General features: G+C 32.5%; 1 protein-coding gene across 4 annotated transcripts in view; it reads right to left on the reverse strand.

Annotated features, from left to right (window-relative positions):
- The window catches only part of LOC124425542 (myb protein), a 39564-nt gene that overhangs the window by 2685 nt on the left and 18453 nt on the right, over window positions 1–18426 (reverse strand). For all 4 annotated transcript variants that reach the window (XM_046966011.1, XM_046966010.1, XM_046966009.1 and 1 more), the window contains 7 exons: window positions 6317–6485; window positions 5299–5457; window positions 3015–3336; window positions 2560–2917; window positions 2034–2443; window positions 1576–1892; window positions 1382–1471 (listed from right to left, as the gene is read on the reverse strand). In XM_046966011.1, the coding sequence (XP_046821967.1) occupies window positions 1382–1471; window positions 1576–1892; window positions 2034–2443; window positions 2560–2917; window positions 3015–3336; window positions 5299–5457; window positions 6317–6485 (1825 nt within the window). The remainder of the gene's footprint in view (window positions 1–1381; window positions 1472–1575; window positions 1893–2033; window positions 2444–2559; window positions 2918–3014; window positions 3337–5298; window positions 5458–6316; window positions 6486–18426) is intronic.

Here is an 18426-nt window from a genome sequence, read left to right on the forward strand (position 1 = left end):
CATATACATGTACGTATATATATATTTTTTCTAATAAAGAAAGAGTCCCGAATATACATAATATATATAATATATAATATATAATATATTAAATAAATATGGGAATACTATGTATACGATCATACAAAGAACTTTGGATGTCGCTGTTTAAAAACGAAGAAGTCGCTGATCTGATTTTTGCAACGATTTTATTATCCTCTAAGTATTCTTGAGAATAGCTACTTTTTATTTTTATTCTTTTTTTTTTTTTTCAAATAAGAAATTTATCAAAGGTAACATATAATTTAATACAACTTAATTTATACAAATACAAATCTGTCACTCCCTTTCTTTTCTTTTCAATACAAATAATGAACATGATAAAAAAGAAAAAAAGAAAAACGAGCGAAACAAACAAAAAACGAAACAAGGTTGACTATGATCAGCTTTGAAAATAACGACATTGTTTAATCGATATTGAAAATTAAGAAAAAGGAAAAATCATTTATAGATACAATATTTTATATTATAATTAAGATTTAAGTACTTTTAGGTTGGTTCTTTTTTCTTATTGTTTTTTATTTTATTTTTTTTTGTTTTGTTTTATTTTATTTCATTTTATCCTTTTTTTTTTTTTTTATTTTCTTTTTATTTTCTTAAGCAAGACCATCATATTTCGACAGCCAACGTAATCAAACAATTTAAGTGTGTTCTTTTTCCCTCAGTGTTATAACTACAAAAATTAATAATAACTTTATAAATATTATTAGTTTATAAATATTTAACAGGGACAAAAGCAATCGCGTTATTAGAAATAAGTTAATATAAATATAACGTATGACTTTCACGTTATGCTCGTTAGTCACTGTTATTTTTATACTTTGAAAGATAAAACTAACAAGAAGCTAATAAATCTTTGGATTGGGCGATGTTAAGCGGCACCAAAAAAAAAAAAAAAAAAAGAAAAAAAAAGAAGAAAAGAAAAAAAGAAAAAAAAAGAAAAAGAAAAAAATATATTAAAACCACTTAAATAAAACGCGAACGAAGAAACACTTGAAGGACTATGATTTCTTTCATTGGTTTTCTCGATTAAATAATAACAACAACAAACGAGAAAGAACAATTGGCATTAAATATACAAGAAAAAAAAGAAAGAGGGAGAGAGAGAGAGAGAAATAAAAAGTGATAAAGAGCAAGTAAAAAACAAAAAAAAAAAAAAAATAAAAAAAAAGAGAGTAGAAGAAGAAAGAAAAGAAAAGAAAAGAAAAGACAGGCGAAATGTTAAAAAAGGAAAAATTAAGAAGGCCGGCTAGCGTGTCTAAAGGCGATTGGTGCGGGAATAATACCAGGATAGGGCTGGTTGGGTTTGAACTTGACTTTGATTTTGGATTCGTTGCTCTACCTTCACGGGACTTGGACCTGCTGTTAAGAAACTATCTTCTAATGCCATGGACGCTGGCGAGAACAGTACTGAAGTGTCCAAACTTTTGCTCTACAAAATAAAAAGAAATGAACAAAACGAAAAATAAAAAAGACAGCATAAAGCTTATTATAATCTGATAAATGTTAAACATATATTTTTTAAATAAATCTTACTGGCGTTTCAACGACAAAACTCATGTCGGTGTTGTCATGGGGTACATTTGCCCATGCTTGACAGAGAGCTTTCCGTGCCCTTTTTCCACCAGGAGCACTGTTCTCTTTACCCCGCCGCCTTGTAGTGCAATATCCAGAATCCTGAAGGATGTTGCTCGTACTCGCGAGACTCTCGCGATCAGTTTCTTGTTTAATTATCTCAGTTAAGGCATCTAAATGGCTAGGTGTAGCAGGTAACTGTGTAGTCACGCCACTTCGTCGCTCGAGCTCAGCTAGAGCATTTTTAAAGGGCGTTGGCGTTCTTGGTGTATTACCATCTAAATATTTCAAGGAATGATTTATAAATTCAAATAACTGACGAGTAATTTTATTATTGTAATATATATATATATATATATATATATATATATATATATATATATATATAGTTTTCGATTTTTATATAGTTTTAGATTTACCATTTTGACTTCGTCGCAAACCCGTCGGCTGTGGTGTCGTGAGAGGACCAGGGCTACCAGTTTTTGGAGTACTTGCTCGGGGCCAAGTAGATGTTTCAGGACTTAGACTATTTAAGAATTGTGAAGGACTGAATGGAAGTTGTTTTATAGGAGTAGATGGCGTGGTATTGCCATTATGCGTCTGTTGACCGGTTATTATCAAATAATCCGATTGATTCCCACTATCGGGAGTTTCCGTTCTCTGTGGTATCGTTTGAATATTTCGTCGTCTACGCAATATCGGCGGAGGACTGCTTTTCTCTCTTTCAGTTAAATGAGTCGAGGTCTCTTCCAAGTCGGGCATTGGAAGTAATCTTATCTCAGCGTTCCTTGAATCTACAGTTTCATTTTGCAGTTCCATACCGAAATATCTGTAAGAAGGAGGAGAGGTAAACAATATTTTTATACGTAACATTGAAAATAAAATAACAATTGATGAAAATAAACGACAGAATCGCTTAACCGATTTGATGAATTATTTATTTACTTCGTAAATGGCGAAATATCTTCCGTTTTCACTCTCGAAGAAGGATCCGTTCGTCTATTAGTAGAAGAAGAGGAGGATTCGATCTCCCTTTCTTTCGTATTACTCCGTTCACCACGTTCTTGCACGGAATGAATATACGAATGTCCATTGTTCTGTTGCTCCCACACACCAACCCAATCTAAAGATTCCATCTTTACCGATTGTGTGGAGTTAGTATTATTCGTAGATAAAATTAAACCATTGTCGTTACTGCTAGACGCACTCTTCGTTCTTCCATTTCCAATACACATTTCTTCGTCCATTGAGATAAGATCCTTTCGCGTCGTTATAGTTTCCGACGCTTTCCTCCTACCTCTTCCTACAAATGTTCATACGATCGAATCAATTTTAACTTACACTGTTTTTATTGTAAAAAAACAAAAAAAATGATATATATCGTGAATATTGTTAGTTACCTCGAGTACCAACGGTGCATCTTCCTTCCTCAGCTTCATACTTTCTTCTCATTGTACTATTCCAATGATTCTTAATCGCATTATCAGTTCTCCCGGGCAAAAGTTTGGCGATCTTCGCCCATTGATTACCGACCCTACGATGTGCCTCAACTATTATCTTATCCTCCGCCTCGGTCCACGCGGTTTTCTTAATTCCCGGATTCAAATGATTATGCCATCTTTCACGACACTGTTTGCCAATACGGCCTTTCAGATGTCGCGCGATAAGGGTCCACTTTTTAGGGCCATATCTTTCAACTAGCTCGACAACTTTTTCGTCCTCCTGGAAGAAAAAGAAAATTAAAAAAAAAAAAAAAAAAAAAAAAACTTAAAGATGAGAAATCTCGAGAGAAAGAGAGAGAGAGAGAGAGAGAGAGAAAAAAAAAAAGAAGAAAAAAAAAGAAAAGAAAAAAGAAAAATCTTCGTGGAAAGGAAAATCCACGATGGTCGTCGTAATCGCGACCGGTCCGACCAAGCCTGAGAAGAATTCAAAGGAATTCTCTTCTGTTAGAAGGGATAAGACAGAGAAAAGAGAGAGAGAGGGAGAGAGAGAGGGAGGGAGAGGGAGAGAGAGAGGGGGAGAGAGAGAGAGAGGAAAAAAAAGATAGAGAGGAAAACTGTGACCAGGATAAATGATCTTATGAAAGAAGAAGGAACAAAAGAATATACAAGGGAAAATTCCAAGACATCAAAGTTAAGTTATCTACTTAAGATTTATAATTTAAAATCCAAATTAAAAACAAAAAAGGCTATTACTATGTATTATAATAACAATTGAAATGAAAATTAAAATTTTAATTAACTACTGATCTTTCAAATTTTTACTAATATTATATATATATTAGTAAATATATATATATATATATATATAGAAAGAGAAAAAGAATAAGAGAGAAAGAGAGAAAGAGATGGAGAGAGAGAGAGAGAGAGGGAGAGAGAGAGAGAGAGAAAAAAGAAGAAAAAAAGAGAAATATAAAGAAAAGAGAAAAAGAAAACTGGGTAAAGTCTAAGAGAGAGCCAATACGAGGTCGAGGAGTCTTGGGGGAAAGAAAAGGGGCTTTGTAAGTGACCGCAAAGAAGGAAAGATGGATGAAGCGAGAGCCATGAGAGCACGTACCCACACTTTGGAATCGTTCATAAATCTAGGCAACGTTTTGCTCGACATAATATTATATATATATATATATATATACACCCATATGTATATACATATATTAATAAGATTGAACGTTCCCAATTATTCCTCTTTTTCTTTTACTTCTTCTTCTTCTTCTTTTTTCCTTTTATATAGATTAAAAGACATGACAATTTTGTTATTAAACGATAATATACGAATATCTTAATAATGTTATTTAAAATGAGAAACTGCATTATCGACTGAGTCGATTCGAAGTCACTCGTTCGAATTGCCCTTGGCTGTTGCCAAGTGCATTGGCACGGGACCTGACGACGACGCAGCATCTCCGTGACCGTAGATCTTTTTTTCTTCTTGCATACCCCCCACCGAGTCTACCCGGCAAAGTTCTCGCGTAGGCGGTTGGTAACTATGTTTGTTACGTTCGTATATATGTATATACTGTTCTGTTACCCAGTAACGAAAGTAAGGATTCTCTGTTCTATAGAGGAACAAAAAAAAAACAAAAAAAAAAAAAAGCAATCTATTCCCCAGAGTTTTCTTCTTGTCCTTTGAAAATCTCTCATTGAGAGATTACACCATGAACGGGACTTACATCTTCGACGGAAGTGGTCTGTCACTTTTACTTTACTTTTCTTTTCTTTTCTTTTCTTTTCTTTCCTTTTCTTTTCTTTTTTCTCTCTCGCAATGAAAGAGTGAAAAAAGAAAAAAATAGAAAAAAGAAAATGATTTACGAAGCAAAAATTTTCTGTACGGAATACAGTGGAACATTTCAAATAGTTACTAAAATATCTGATTCAGTCGAAAGATTTTTCTTTGAAACAAGTTTTTAAATATAAAAGGACCAAGTTTTACTCAGTAAGAAATGTTGAAAGAGCATTGAGATAAAGTCAGGTACAGAGAGACAGGAAGAGAGAGAGAGAGAGAAAAAAAGAAAGAGAGAGAGAGAGAGAGAGAGAGAGAGAGAGAGAGTGTACAGAGAGAAAGAGAGGAGGGAAGGAGAAAAAGGAAATTGAAGGATGTTAAAGAGAACGGTCGAATATTTTACATTAAGAAACTGTACAGACTGTGACGAATGAATTCTTTTCCCACGTGCAGTTCCATCCTTACCTCCTTGGTCCAAGGGCCCTTGATTAATTCCGGATTTACTACTTTCGCCCATCTTTGTTGACATTGAACGTCGCTCCGTTCGGGAAAATGAGCAGCTATATTGTCCCATCGTAATCCATTCTGTTCAGCGTTACTGACCAGCTGCTTCAACAAAGCATCCTGCGACAAAACAGACGAATTAATGGAGATTCGTATGACTGATTGTTTAATTACAAATTCAAATGGAATCAAAAAAAGAAACGACCAAAAAAAAAAAGAGAGAAAAAGACATTTGTAATTCTTATAATTATAATTATTATAATTACTTATAATTATTATTTGTGTAAACTTCGAAAAAAAAAAAATAGAAAAAAAAATAAAAAAAAAAAAAAAAATAATAAAATAATAAAAAAAAAAGACAGGAAAATAGAAAACTCGAAAGAGTCCCAAAATCGATGACGACAACTATCTCCCCCTCCCCTCTTCTCCCTCAATTCTCTTACCTTTACCACTCATGGCTATAATTCTCTCATAAAAGTTGTATGTGTACATGGGCATGGTTCACGAAAGCGCGATCGATTTTCGCGTGTGCTTTCCCACGGGAAACCATATGTCGGTCGTGAGCACCGTTCTGCGAATCTTCGCACATGTACACGCATGCGTGTACGTATGTATATATATATGTATACGCACATATATATATACCTACATATATATAAATATATAACACGTATAACATGACGGCCGTGAGAGGCGTCGAAGAACAACACGAGGGCATCTGCCCCAAGGCACGACGCAACTCGTTCAAAAACTTATGAAGGGTGGCACTCTCCTGGGCTTGGTCCTTTTTGAGGGCACGTTTCATTGTTCCGACCCCTGCCGTCCTCTTTTTAACTCGCATGAGAGTTAGCGCCATAATGATACGGCCAAAGGATCCAGAATTCGGAATTGCCAGACAGATGAGAGAGAGAGAGAGAGAGAGAGAGAGAGAGAGAGAGAGAGAGAAAAAGAGAGAAATAAAAAGATGTCCTCTTCTTACCTCTTCCTTCGTCCAACGACCCTTATTGATATGTTTCCCTTGGCCCTGAGAGTTGACGTTCGAGTTGCCAGGATTATTTTGTGATTGACTGCTGTTAACCCGAACGATACCAGTACCATACTCGTTTTCGGAATCTTCACCACTGCTGGAATCGTAGCCGGATCGCGATCTAAAAATTCATAAGATGCGTGATCATCAGTTATACTCCTATCTAGTTATCTGGATTTGGATAAATTTAAAATATGGGAAAGAAAAAAAAATAGGCGGGAGAGGGGCGAGGAAGAAAACAGGAAGGGACTCCTAATTATCAACTCCAAATAAATGGAATTGGATTTTTTTTTTTTTTTTTTTTTTTTTTTTTTTTTTGAATTAATGATCTTTCCTTCAGCAGGATATTTTATTTTATGTAATAGTCTTCAAAAAGAAAAAAAAAATAAAGAAGAAAAAGAAATCAAGTTGGCCGAATCAAAAGCGTAAGAAGAATCAAAGTTCATTGACCCTTTTTCTTTTCTTTTCTTTTTCTTTTTTTTTTTTTTCTTTTTTTTTCTTTTAAGATAATGACAAATAAATTTGCAGAAAATTATTCTCGGTAAGGAAATCTCAGAAGGAAGGGTGGATAGGCCCATTCTTTGTCATGAGACCATTGTTGTTATCCCTTTCCCTCCTACTCTTTCGGTTCCTCAACGAAAAAGGAAAAAAAGAAGAAGAAAAATAAAAATAAAAAAAGAGTAGCTTCCAGACACCACCACCCCTAACCACATCCTGTCCGGTGTCAGCTTGTGCGGTCGTGTATTCTTTCTCTCATTGTCTTTTCCCCCTTTTTGCACGTTCTAATGGATGCACAGGATATATCTTGTCAATGGCCCTGATGCAATTTCTTAGCGCTGATTTTTATCCTTTTTAATTTTGTTTCAATTTTTCCTATCATCAAAATCGAATCACTTTGAAGACGATCGTCATAAATAAGAAATGACGATATCGTCGAACGGAGAGATATCGTTATCATCATCATCATCATCATCATCATCATCATCATCATCATCATCATCATCATCATCATCATCATCATCATCATCATCATCATCATCATCATCATCATCGTCATCGTCATCGTCATTGTCGTCGTTGTCGTCGTTGGGGGATGACGATTACCGAAATGGATAATCATGATAAACAGGAAGAGAAAATAAAGAAAAAGACGGCCGATAAGAGAGTCCAGTGGACCATCTGCGCATCGCATATGTTTACATCACGTGCGCTCACAGTTACGTCCCGTAAATGCTATCATTGCATAACTTCCCCTTTTTAATTCCTCATACGAGAAGCATACAAACAGCGCTTGGAACGATCTTTGAAGTTAGCAGCTGTTGAGGAAAAAGAGAGAAAAATAATTGGCAAAGACGATCGAGCTTTATCAATGACATTAATGACGATAATAATGATGATGATGGTGATGATGATGATGATGATGATGATGATGATGATGATGATAATGATAATAATAATAATAATGATGATGATATAAAACAAAAAAAAACAAAAAAAAATCAATAAAAAATGTTCCCACATACCAAACCAATGAAACCACAACTCGTTCTATTAGCTTGTACTAAATGATTGAGTGGAACTTCTTTAAACCCGTAAGGAATTTTTTCGAAATTCTAGCAAGTTATTAGATATTCGCGATGAGGTTGGTTGTTGCCCATCGGACGACTAGGAAGTAAAATGTTTAGAGAAAAAGAGGGGGAGACTAAGAAGTTATCGTGAATGAATCGTAAATGTATTCGAAGGCAGCAAAGGCGTGCCCCATGTCGCGCCTTTCGGTTTGCGTTATGTAAGTAAAGAAGAATCTTTCACCTTCGTGAAACTTCAAACGGTCGCTATTATCCTTGAGCTTTGTTACTGAAGCACGTGGCAATATCGTTAAAAACTTATTCGCTATTTTCGTTTAAAATTTCACGTAAGTAATGTAAGATTATTTGTATCTTTCTTATCAGATAAGAAAAAAAAATATATATATATATTATATATAATACGAGTAGAATTTCTATTTGCCGATTACGTATCTTCTAGTTTTACGATTTATGAAAATTATTCGTACTCATTTATGAATAATTCAAGACGTATAAACAGAATCAGATTATAATATACGTAAGGATATGCATAACAGGAATACGCGTATTATCGAATAATTTTGTTTAGAATATGTTTACGAATAGAATTATAAATCTTTAATGCGAATAGATAACAATCGTGTATTAAAATTGACAGAAATATAACCTCAAGCAATTCGATAAATCTTTGTTAAATTAATATAGAAATTTTTATTTCGCTACCGAATGAAAAGTTTTGAAAATTAAAATACAGAAAAAGAAAAAAAAAGGAAAAGAAAAAAGAAAAGAAAAAAAAGAAAAAAAGAAAAGAAAAAAAAAGTTTCTTTTTTATTGATATCGAAAAAATAATTTAATTATATATATATATATATTATTATATATTATTATTATTATTATTCTTTCGTTTGAAGAAATATTACTTAACAACCTTGTACCACTTAATACAAACAGGAAGAGGAATGAACATAGTTCTCCCTATTCGTCGCGCATATTCACGGATGAAAGCTGTTAAATGTCGTTTATTTCTTCCTGTGTCTCATATATCTTCAACCATCCTTTCTTTCTAACTTCCTTGCACGTGGGTTAACAAGGGAACAGATACATATTAATGATATATCAACGATGTTATCGTTCGAGTGCACGTGTAGATACGTAAAATACATTGATTATAATATATATATATATATATATATATATATATATATATATAATACAGTCCCTTCATGTTTCCCATTCGAATGAATTTCAAACGATTGAATTTCCTTTTAATTAATTTTCTCGATAATTCCATTTAATCCTAATGATCTCCGGAACTTTCGAAAGAGCCAGCCTTAGAAAAAAAAGAAGAAGAAAGGGAGAAGAAAAAAAAGCCTTCATCTTAACGATAAGATAAGATCCAACAGAAACCACACGAGGAAATCCGAAATCAGCTTAATCCGTAGATCCGTTTGCCTTTCATAATTAAGAATACATTCATACATCTTGGCTATTTAAGAAGGTAAAATCATAATTAAGTTTTCTTCAAAAGATTTAATAGTCGACAGCAGGTGTCTGGTAAAGAAGGAAACAGCTGCCACTTCTCTCTTTCTCTCTCGAGTCACATTTTATATGATTTTCATGGCATTCCATTAGAATTGTCCTTTTTCTAATTCTCGAAAGGAACGAGAGTTTCTAAAGAATTATATAAATTACAAATAGATATGAAATCAAATTCAATATATACATATGTATATATATGTGTTTACAAATCCGAATTTCGTTTAGCGAATTTTCTAATACTATTTCGAAGCATCAATGTTACAAATTATTACAAATTACAATGTATTCAATTTATATCAACAAGCTTTGATTTTGAACACTAGAATGAAGAGCTGCGAGCCTATTAAAAGATTTCCAAAATTTCAATGTTAGAAAGGATCTGTAACTTTCACAAGTGTGACCTATTAGAATCTTGGAATATACTGTAGCAGGTTTTAAATAATAATATTTCAAACGTGTAATAAAGAAAGAAAAAAGAAAAAAGAAAAAAAGAATACAATAAAAATTTGCGTGTAATACATCGCAAATCTAATTCAAAAAATACCTGTCAAAAAATCAGTAATCACTTCGAGAAAACGAAATATTGTGATAATATTTTCAAAAAAAAAAAAAAAAAAAAAAAAAAAAAAAAAAAAAAAAAAAAAAAAAAAAAAAAAAAAATAAAAAATAATAATAGTAAAAAAAAAAAATATCCGTATGATAGACTCCTGTATATTATTATAATATCAATTATTGTTTTATAATAGTGAATCATGAATAAAGATAGTACGATCATTGATTTTAAAGAAAGCAAGAAACCAATAATTTGATATAGGATAAAATTTCTGATCAGATAGTTACTTACAAAAAGTTTCGTATCTATTATTAGATTCGAAATCTATTATACGATTCAAGCCTATTTGGAGGCATTACTTTCATTTTTCGATACGTATCCACAAAAGATTCGTATCGAATTTTATTTGAATACGTAATATACGTAGAATACATAGATCTATCGTTTTTATTTTTCGAAATAATTATATAGAAGCGTTTGAATCCGATCAGTTAAAGTATCAAATATATGTTTGTGTGATACTTTATATTCGACTACTAATTATGAGAAGTCGTATATTTCTTTATTGAAAAATTACACGAAAAGTAAATAAAAAAAAAAGAAAAAGAAAAAAAAAAAATAATAATAATAATAACAATAAATAATAATAATAATAACAACCTAGGTATTTGTCGCCCATAAATCTGAACCGTTGCAAAAAGTTCAGAAAAGTAACTGTGACGATTTTTCTATTTTGGGTAGAACAGTTCATTGTCCCTTGTTACCTGATTGGAAATTTCATCATTCACGACGAATGACCACGAGCCAAATGGTATAGAAAAGGAAAAATAAGAAGGACTACAAGGACTACTTACATGGCCGTCTCTTAAATATATATGTACAAAATATATGTATATGTACGTGTACATATACATATATATACATATATATATATATACATACACATACATCACACACCTATACATATATATATATACATATATAGGCAAAGACTCGTGGCTTGCCAAGCCACGAGACATCTGCCGAATTATCAAAAGTTTCCCCCCTTTTTTCAAACACGCTTCCTCCATTCTCCTGTCCCAGGGCACAGTAAGAAGGTTTCCCCTCTTTCTTACGACTTCGGGGGCGCCCTTCAGCGTTCAACGCGTCGTCTTCTTTTCTCCCCATTTACTACAGCACCTTCCTTCTCTATTCCTTCCTTCCTTCCGTCCGGCTGTCGTTCGTCACGCAACAATAAGGTCATCGTGCGAGTTACTCACACATCATCAAGAATCCTTTTTCTTTCCCTTATTTCGCAAATTCTTATATACATGCATATATACGTGTGTATGTGCGTGTGCATGTGTGTGTGTGTGTATATAAGAATGAAAGATAGACCAACGAATCCTGGTTAACTTTTAAGTATTAAACGATTCTATTGATTTGAATTATGCAACGATATTTCATCATTCAAATCGTTGAATTATTTTGAACGAATTAGCCTACGATAAAATTATTATTTTATATTTTTTCCGAAGTTCTGTCCATAAAAAAAAAAGAAAAAAGAGAGAGAGAGAGAGAGAGAGAGAGAGAGAGAGAGAAAGAGGGAAAATATTAGTTTCCGATCTCAATTTTTCATAGTTACCAGGGAGACCAGGTGCATAAATCCAAATAGCATTCGTTCCTATTCGTGTCAGCTGCTTCCCTTACGTTCCACCCTCTTCGTTTTTCCACCCTTCGCGTTTCTTTGAACTTCGAGAGAAACGATGCTATCAATACTCTTTTCAATCGTCATTTTAAAGTTAATGTCTCGTACTAACATTACTTTCAATAAATGTAATTAGGAAGAACCGTGATTGGTCAATTGTTTATTAGATCTTATTGTTAATTAATACATTTAATCTCCAACGATTCCTTTAACGAATCCTACAGATATTATATCGAATTATTTATTCGAGAATACTATTCAATCAGATAAGTTCGATCCTATTTTATAGACCGAACTCTTTCCTTCGTGAATCATATGAATGGAATTATTATAAAGATCAGTCTTCCTTTAAATGACACACGAACTCGAGAACGAGATTCTTAAATGGCTCCTCCTGCTGCTGTATTCCCGTCGACATAAAGAGAGAGAGAGAGATAGAGATAGAGAGAGAGAGAGAGAGAGAGAGAGAGAGAGAGAGAGAAATAAAAAAAATTCTATGAAGCTTATCTTGGCGCCAACTACGGTAAAAAGAGTTGGCGACAGTGACGTAACTGAACATAACAATAACAAGTTAAATCGTTCCTTTTAGGAATAAGTTGATCATTGACCTCCCACAAGAAGATCATGTTTTGTTTTATTCAATAAAATGGCACATTGACTGATTCAAACATTGGACGAAACGGAAACGATTCTATTTCTTATGCGAAGATATTGGAAAAAGATAGAAGATATCTGTATCTGTCTGAACGATGTTTGAAATTAGAAAGCGAAGAGAAAGATGTTAGTTTTCTAGTTGGTAGAGAAAGAACATTCGTTTTCGAATTACTCATTTGAAGTAGATCGTACACATGTTTTTCTTTTTTTTTTTTCTTCCTTCATAGTTCGACGCTTCGAATTGGCTCGATTAAACCATTCGAAGATTAGAGAAAAAAAAAGGGAGACATATATTTAAAGATATTTTAAAGACACTTTTGCCAATAATTATGCAAATTATTATTTCCTTTGATCTGAGGATCCAAGGATCCTATTGATCTGATAAAAAACATTCGAATAAAATGGATCTCGTTCTTCAATGATCATTTTCAAAACGGTATCTGTGAAAGTATTGTTGGTCCTTCTACGAACGATCACTAGAAGCTATATCTATTAATAGATCCTTCACGCAGCGTGGTACCTCGATGACTACGAACACACGCGTCTGTATACGGACTGTTTATAAAAAGTAACTTCTATCAGCCCTCATGTGGAGATCACCCTCTGATCAATCGACTTTATTTGCAAATGATAAGAATACTTTTATAATTTATTCACAAGATATATTAAAACGAATATTAAAAAAAATATGTATATATATATATATATATATATATATTATTTTTCATACTCAACGAAATAGTTCTCGTCAATCATTTTCGATGGCAATGATAATCGATTAGGAAAAAAAAAAAGAAAAAAAAAAAACAAAACAAAACAAAATAGAAAAAATGTTGAAAACCTCTAAAACTTTATCAATTATTTTGAACAATTGAAAGAAACAGTATTTGAAAGATTTCTTAATTTCGTAGCATATAAACTGATCGAAGAATTAGATGAATCAATATTTTTTATATGTTACGATCGTATTAAAAACAAATATCCAATGAAATTGAAAAGTAAATTTTATCAAATGATATTTTTAATACCACGATGAATTGATATCGGTTTGTAAACGATCAAATAAAAAGAGAAAAATAAAAAAGAAAACTAAATAAAATACAATCCAATAATGATATAAGCAAGAAAAAGCCCTATGATCTTATATGTTCATATTTCCTTCTCTTATCTTCTTTTACATTCCCGAAGTGATTATTTTCAATGGAACCGATCGAAGTATGACTCATCGCGAACTCCAAAACATAAAATACGCGAATGAATCGAGTTACTAATATATACGATTTTAAATTATACAAAAATTTTTTTTCTTGGATTATGTCTCTCAGAAAAAGTACTAGAATAATTAATTAGAAAAAGAAAAAAAAAAACAAAACAATAAAAATATCGTTCGATTCTACGTCCGTACAACCGAACGTAGCCGGCATAGTCCAAAGCGAACAAGGATCGAGGAAAACGACAACACCAGGGTGGAAGCCCTTACGAGAGACATCTGGCTACCACCTGCCCCGATGCACTCGCACCGACGTCGTGTTTCCCCACGTAGAAATACGAAGAGGAGAAAACGCTTGCACCCGCCATTACTATGACGCACGCGTGCGTCTCTAAATATCGACGCTAGTAGTAGTATTGGTGATGATGATGATGATGGTAGTGGTAGCGATGGTAGTGGTAGTGGTGATCGTAGTGGTGTTGTTGCTTCTGATGATGATTAGATGGTAGTAGTGATGGTAAAAGCCACGCTGAGTATCATCAAGGGGAGAAACGTGTACGTATACGTATACCTATACATGCCCATTATCTACACAAATGCACTTATATGTACATGAATATATATATATATATATATATATCTCCGACCCTTCACGAATCCTAAAAAACGCGGGGAAGTCTTGGGGTCTTGCTCGTTTCCATCCCCCCACCCCATCCCTTAGCATATATACCATCCCCCATTCCCCATCTCTCTTTCTCTTCATCAAGGTATCCTTCCTTACCGATTGTGCATATATATATATATATATATATATATGTATTACATAAAAGAGAGTTCCACCCGGTGCTCATTCCCATGACAAGTGCGATGGGTAGTTTCGTCCGTGAATCTTTAATTCCAGCGTGGGAATATAAGGGGTGAATTCGAGTCTTGTGCGATTTGGATGAGAGGACGATACGATGTGATCCGATGCGATCCGATCCAATGCGATGCCAAAAAGTTTCTCTCGGTCGAGCACACATAGAATAGGTAAGTACATACCTGATGAGAAAGTATAACGCTAAGGGGTGAGAAAAGAGTAACCCTAATATCTTTACTTCTTCCTTCTTTTTCTTTTCTTTTCATTTCTTTTCACGAACACGTGAGACTAATAAAAGTATACCACGGGAAACTTTATCAAAGTTCATTCTCGCGATCCCGATATATCTCACGATCATAATTTTTTCTTTCTTCTGTTATTTAGGTCTACGTAAATATAGACAGAAAATGATTCGTTTATACGGGTATTACGATCGACGACTGGTCGATGATTTCTGAAGTGGAACTGAACGACGTTTGTTTTTATATTTCAAATAATTTTTACGCGACAATTAATTGAGTAATCTTAGCAAAATCAATTTCGTTATATTTCAGAATAAATTCAAATGCAACGTGACAACGAAACGTTTCGCTTTGTATATATAAAGGGACCTCGATTAATGCGTTTGAGAAGTAGGTTAACAGTTTCGATCAATAAAATCGATATTTCTTTAGTCGTCCGAAATAAAACCTTCGAACGAAATTTTTTATACACATTCAACATTTAATATTCATGAATATATATATATATACATATACATATATATATATATATATATATATATATATATATATGAAAAGTATATATATATACTGATACATAAAATAATAACTCGTTCAAAATGTATTTTTTATAATTAATTAATATCTTTAACCAATGAAATTATCCCCTAGAACTATCTAATAGATAACATTAAATCGAATAGCAGATATTTTTTTCTTTCTTTTGTATTTTTTTTCCAATCATCGCAACATCAATCATCCGATCCAAAGTAAATACTCGAAAGTTTTTTTTCATTTGTTAATCAAATAAATCGTTACTTCGACAAAAAAAAAAAAACAAAAAAATAATAATAATCATTATAAAAGCTTAATACTTTGAACATAAGTTACAGAACTCTAATATTTTATCATCGCGTAAAACGAGACTAGACCGGAAGTGGGTACAGATGCGAAACGCGAAACGTCTCTGGTCTGACACCTTACCCATTTTTTATTTCTTTTTTTTTTTTTATTTTTTTTTTTTGATTCGCTCTTTCATACTTGCGGATATATGCAATTTATAAAAGTTTGAATGGGGAGGGTGACAAGAGGGGACGTTATAGAGGAGGATCTGGAAGGAGAAGAGGTGAGGGGGTGAGGGGATGTGTGCCACAAAAGGGAATAATGCCACGTAAAAACAAATTTCTTGTTCTTGGTCTCGGTTTTAATCTTGGTTTTGGTCATTGAACGATGTAAATAAGCAGACTTTGGAGTCTTTCTTGACTCGAGCAGATGCCAAGGTACTCGAAAAGAGTAAAGAGAGAGAAAGAGAGAAAGAGAGAAAGAGAGAGAGAAAGAGAGAGAGAGAGAGAGAGAGAGAGAGAGATTGCGTATGTGCATGCTTACATGAGACCCTCGCCGATGTCGTTCAACGTCGTCGAGCATAAAAAGAGCGCCGAGACATCATACGAAAATAATGCTAAATGAAAGAATGAAAGAACGAGACCACGAGGAACACGATAGAAAAGCCGTCGACGTCTTTCTCTCCCTTTAGAAATGTTCGGTTGCCCATCTCGGTGAAACGTCCTTCGTTTCGAAAGAACTCCGAACCCCTTTGCGAAATTTGTAACTCGATTCATTTTAAAAAATCAACCCCTACGAAAGATAGAAGAGGGAAAGGAAGAAAGAGAGAAAAAGAAAGAGAGAAAGAGAGAGAGAGAAAGATGATCTTGAACTCACTTTTCTTCTACGTTGGATATATATATATATACATATATGTATATATAAAAAGAAAAATGAAAGAAAAAAATAGAAAGAAAAGAAAAGAAAGAGAAAAAAAGCAAGATAATAGAGTCCATCTGGAAGGGAACGTACAAGTTGATGTACTTACTTATGTATTTTCTTTATCTGGGTGCCTACTACAAAACAGATTTTATCGTACGAATTTCGTTTTTCTATATTGTCGGGCTTATTTAAAGGGTTAAATCTCGTTGTGGGGAGAAAAGAGAGAGGAAAGAAATTCATGGGATCGTATGTAAGAATATGTACCCCCTCCCCCCACCCGTGCGAACCCCGGTGTAACTTGTTACAAGCTATCCCGGTATGTATTACAAAAAAAAAAAAAAAAAAAAAAAAAAGAAAAAGAAAAAAAAGAGAAAAGAAAAGAAAAGAAAAGAAAAACAGAAAAAAGACTTTTAACGGTGCTTTAGTGAGGTATTATAGTTCGCATGATCTTCGCTTTGAATGATCGTTCAGATAAATAAAATAATGATAGAGTACTTAAACGTATTGCCGTTCGTGAAAACGAGTTTAAAACGTGTTTCGTTCATTCATTCGTTTAAGAGAAAAAAAAGAGAAAGGACTTTTCCGTATGTAATATAAAATTAGGCGGAATGAAAAAAATGTAAAAGAATAATTATATATGCGATTCCTTGAATATTAAAAATATACGTTTTTTTTTTATTTTTTTTTTTTATTTTTTTTTTTTTTTTTTTTTTTTTTTTTTCATTAAAACGAATTACGTAATCGGTATCAATTAAATAAACCCATTTTTGTCGGTGTTTAGATTTTCTATTATATTTAATGAAAAAAATTACGTAAATGGAGCTCGTCAATGGATACGAAAAACGATACTTGAAATAAAAGCCATTATATTGTGTTATAAACAAAATTCATATCACACACATCGTATTTGCAAACAATACCGAAAGGTAATTTTATTTTCATCTGTGCGAACATGAATTCTTTAATACATTCACTATATCAAGAAGAAAATATAAAAAAATGAAAGAAAGAAAAAAATCAAAATGACGTAATTATAATCAAATAAAAATTTGCGACTGACTGATATAATAAAATAAATTCAATAAATAGGACTATAATTTTCATATATATAAAATAGACAAACTTTTTTTTCCGATTAGGCAAATTGAAATTAAAGCTAATAATATAATTGTATTTTAAAAAATTCATGATAATTATATACCATCGTATATCTTTTGACACTTAATATTGCTGTATTTAATACGTCTTTTTTTTTTTTAAGAAAGGACGCAAGAAAGGATATTTTTAATTTCTCGGAAATAAATAATATCTTCGTCTTGAATTTTATATTAAGTATTTTATATCAAGGAATTTATATTATTTTATATTAAGTGTCAAAAAAAAGAAAAAGAAAAAGAAAAAGAAAAAGAAAAAGAAAAAGAAAAAGAAAAAGAAAAAGAAAAAAAAAGCAATAAAGCCATTGGACATCACACTCGATCAGAAAATCATCATTTAATTCTTATAAAAGTCTACTCCATTTAATTATCTATTTAATTTATTTCATTTTAATGCGGAATAACGGACACGAGTTTCGTTATTTTTAATCTTCGAGAGTACATATATAATACGTTTGTTTGTTTTTTTTTCGCTTCGTTGAGAAGGAGGTCAAGAGATCCAAACACAGAGCACGATGCATCTTTAAACGAACTCTATCACGTATGGTATATATACATAATGTATGTATGTATATATGTATGTATATATATATATATATATATATATATATATATATATATATATACATACATGTATATAAGAATGCATGTACGTACGTAAAGGGAGACGATACGTCGGTCGTTGGTAACGTAAGTTTGTCACAAGATAAGCCAGAAGGAATTTAATAAATTTTTTTTTTTTCCTTTAACTAATTACCATAATGAAAAAAATTTTGTTACCAAGAGAGAAAGGGGAGGGTAGGGAGGGTAAAGGGATAGTTAACGAGAACATTTAAGAAATGACGAAAAAATATGT

The sequence above is a fragment of the Vespa crabro genome, chromosome 7, assembly GCF_910589235.1.
Source record: "Vespa crabro chromosome 7, iyVesCrab1.2, whole genome shotgun sequence".
In the NCBI taxonomy this organism is placed as follows: domain Eukaryota; kingdom Metazoa; phylum Arthropoda; class Insecta; order Hymenoptera; family Vespidae; genus Vespa; species Vespa crabro.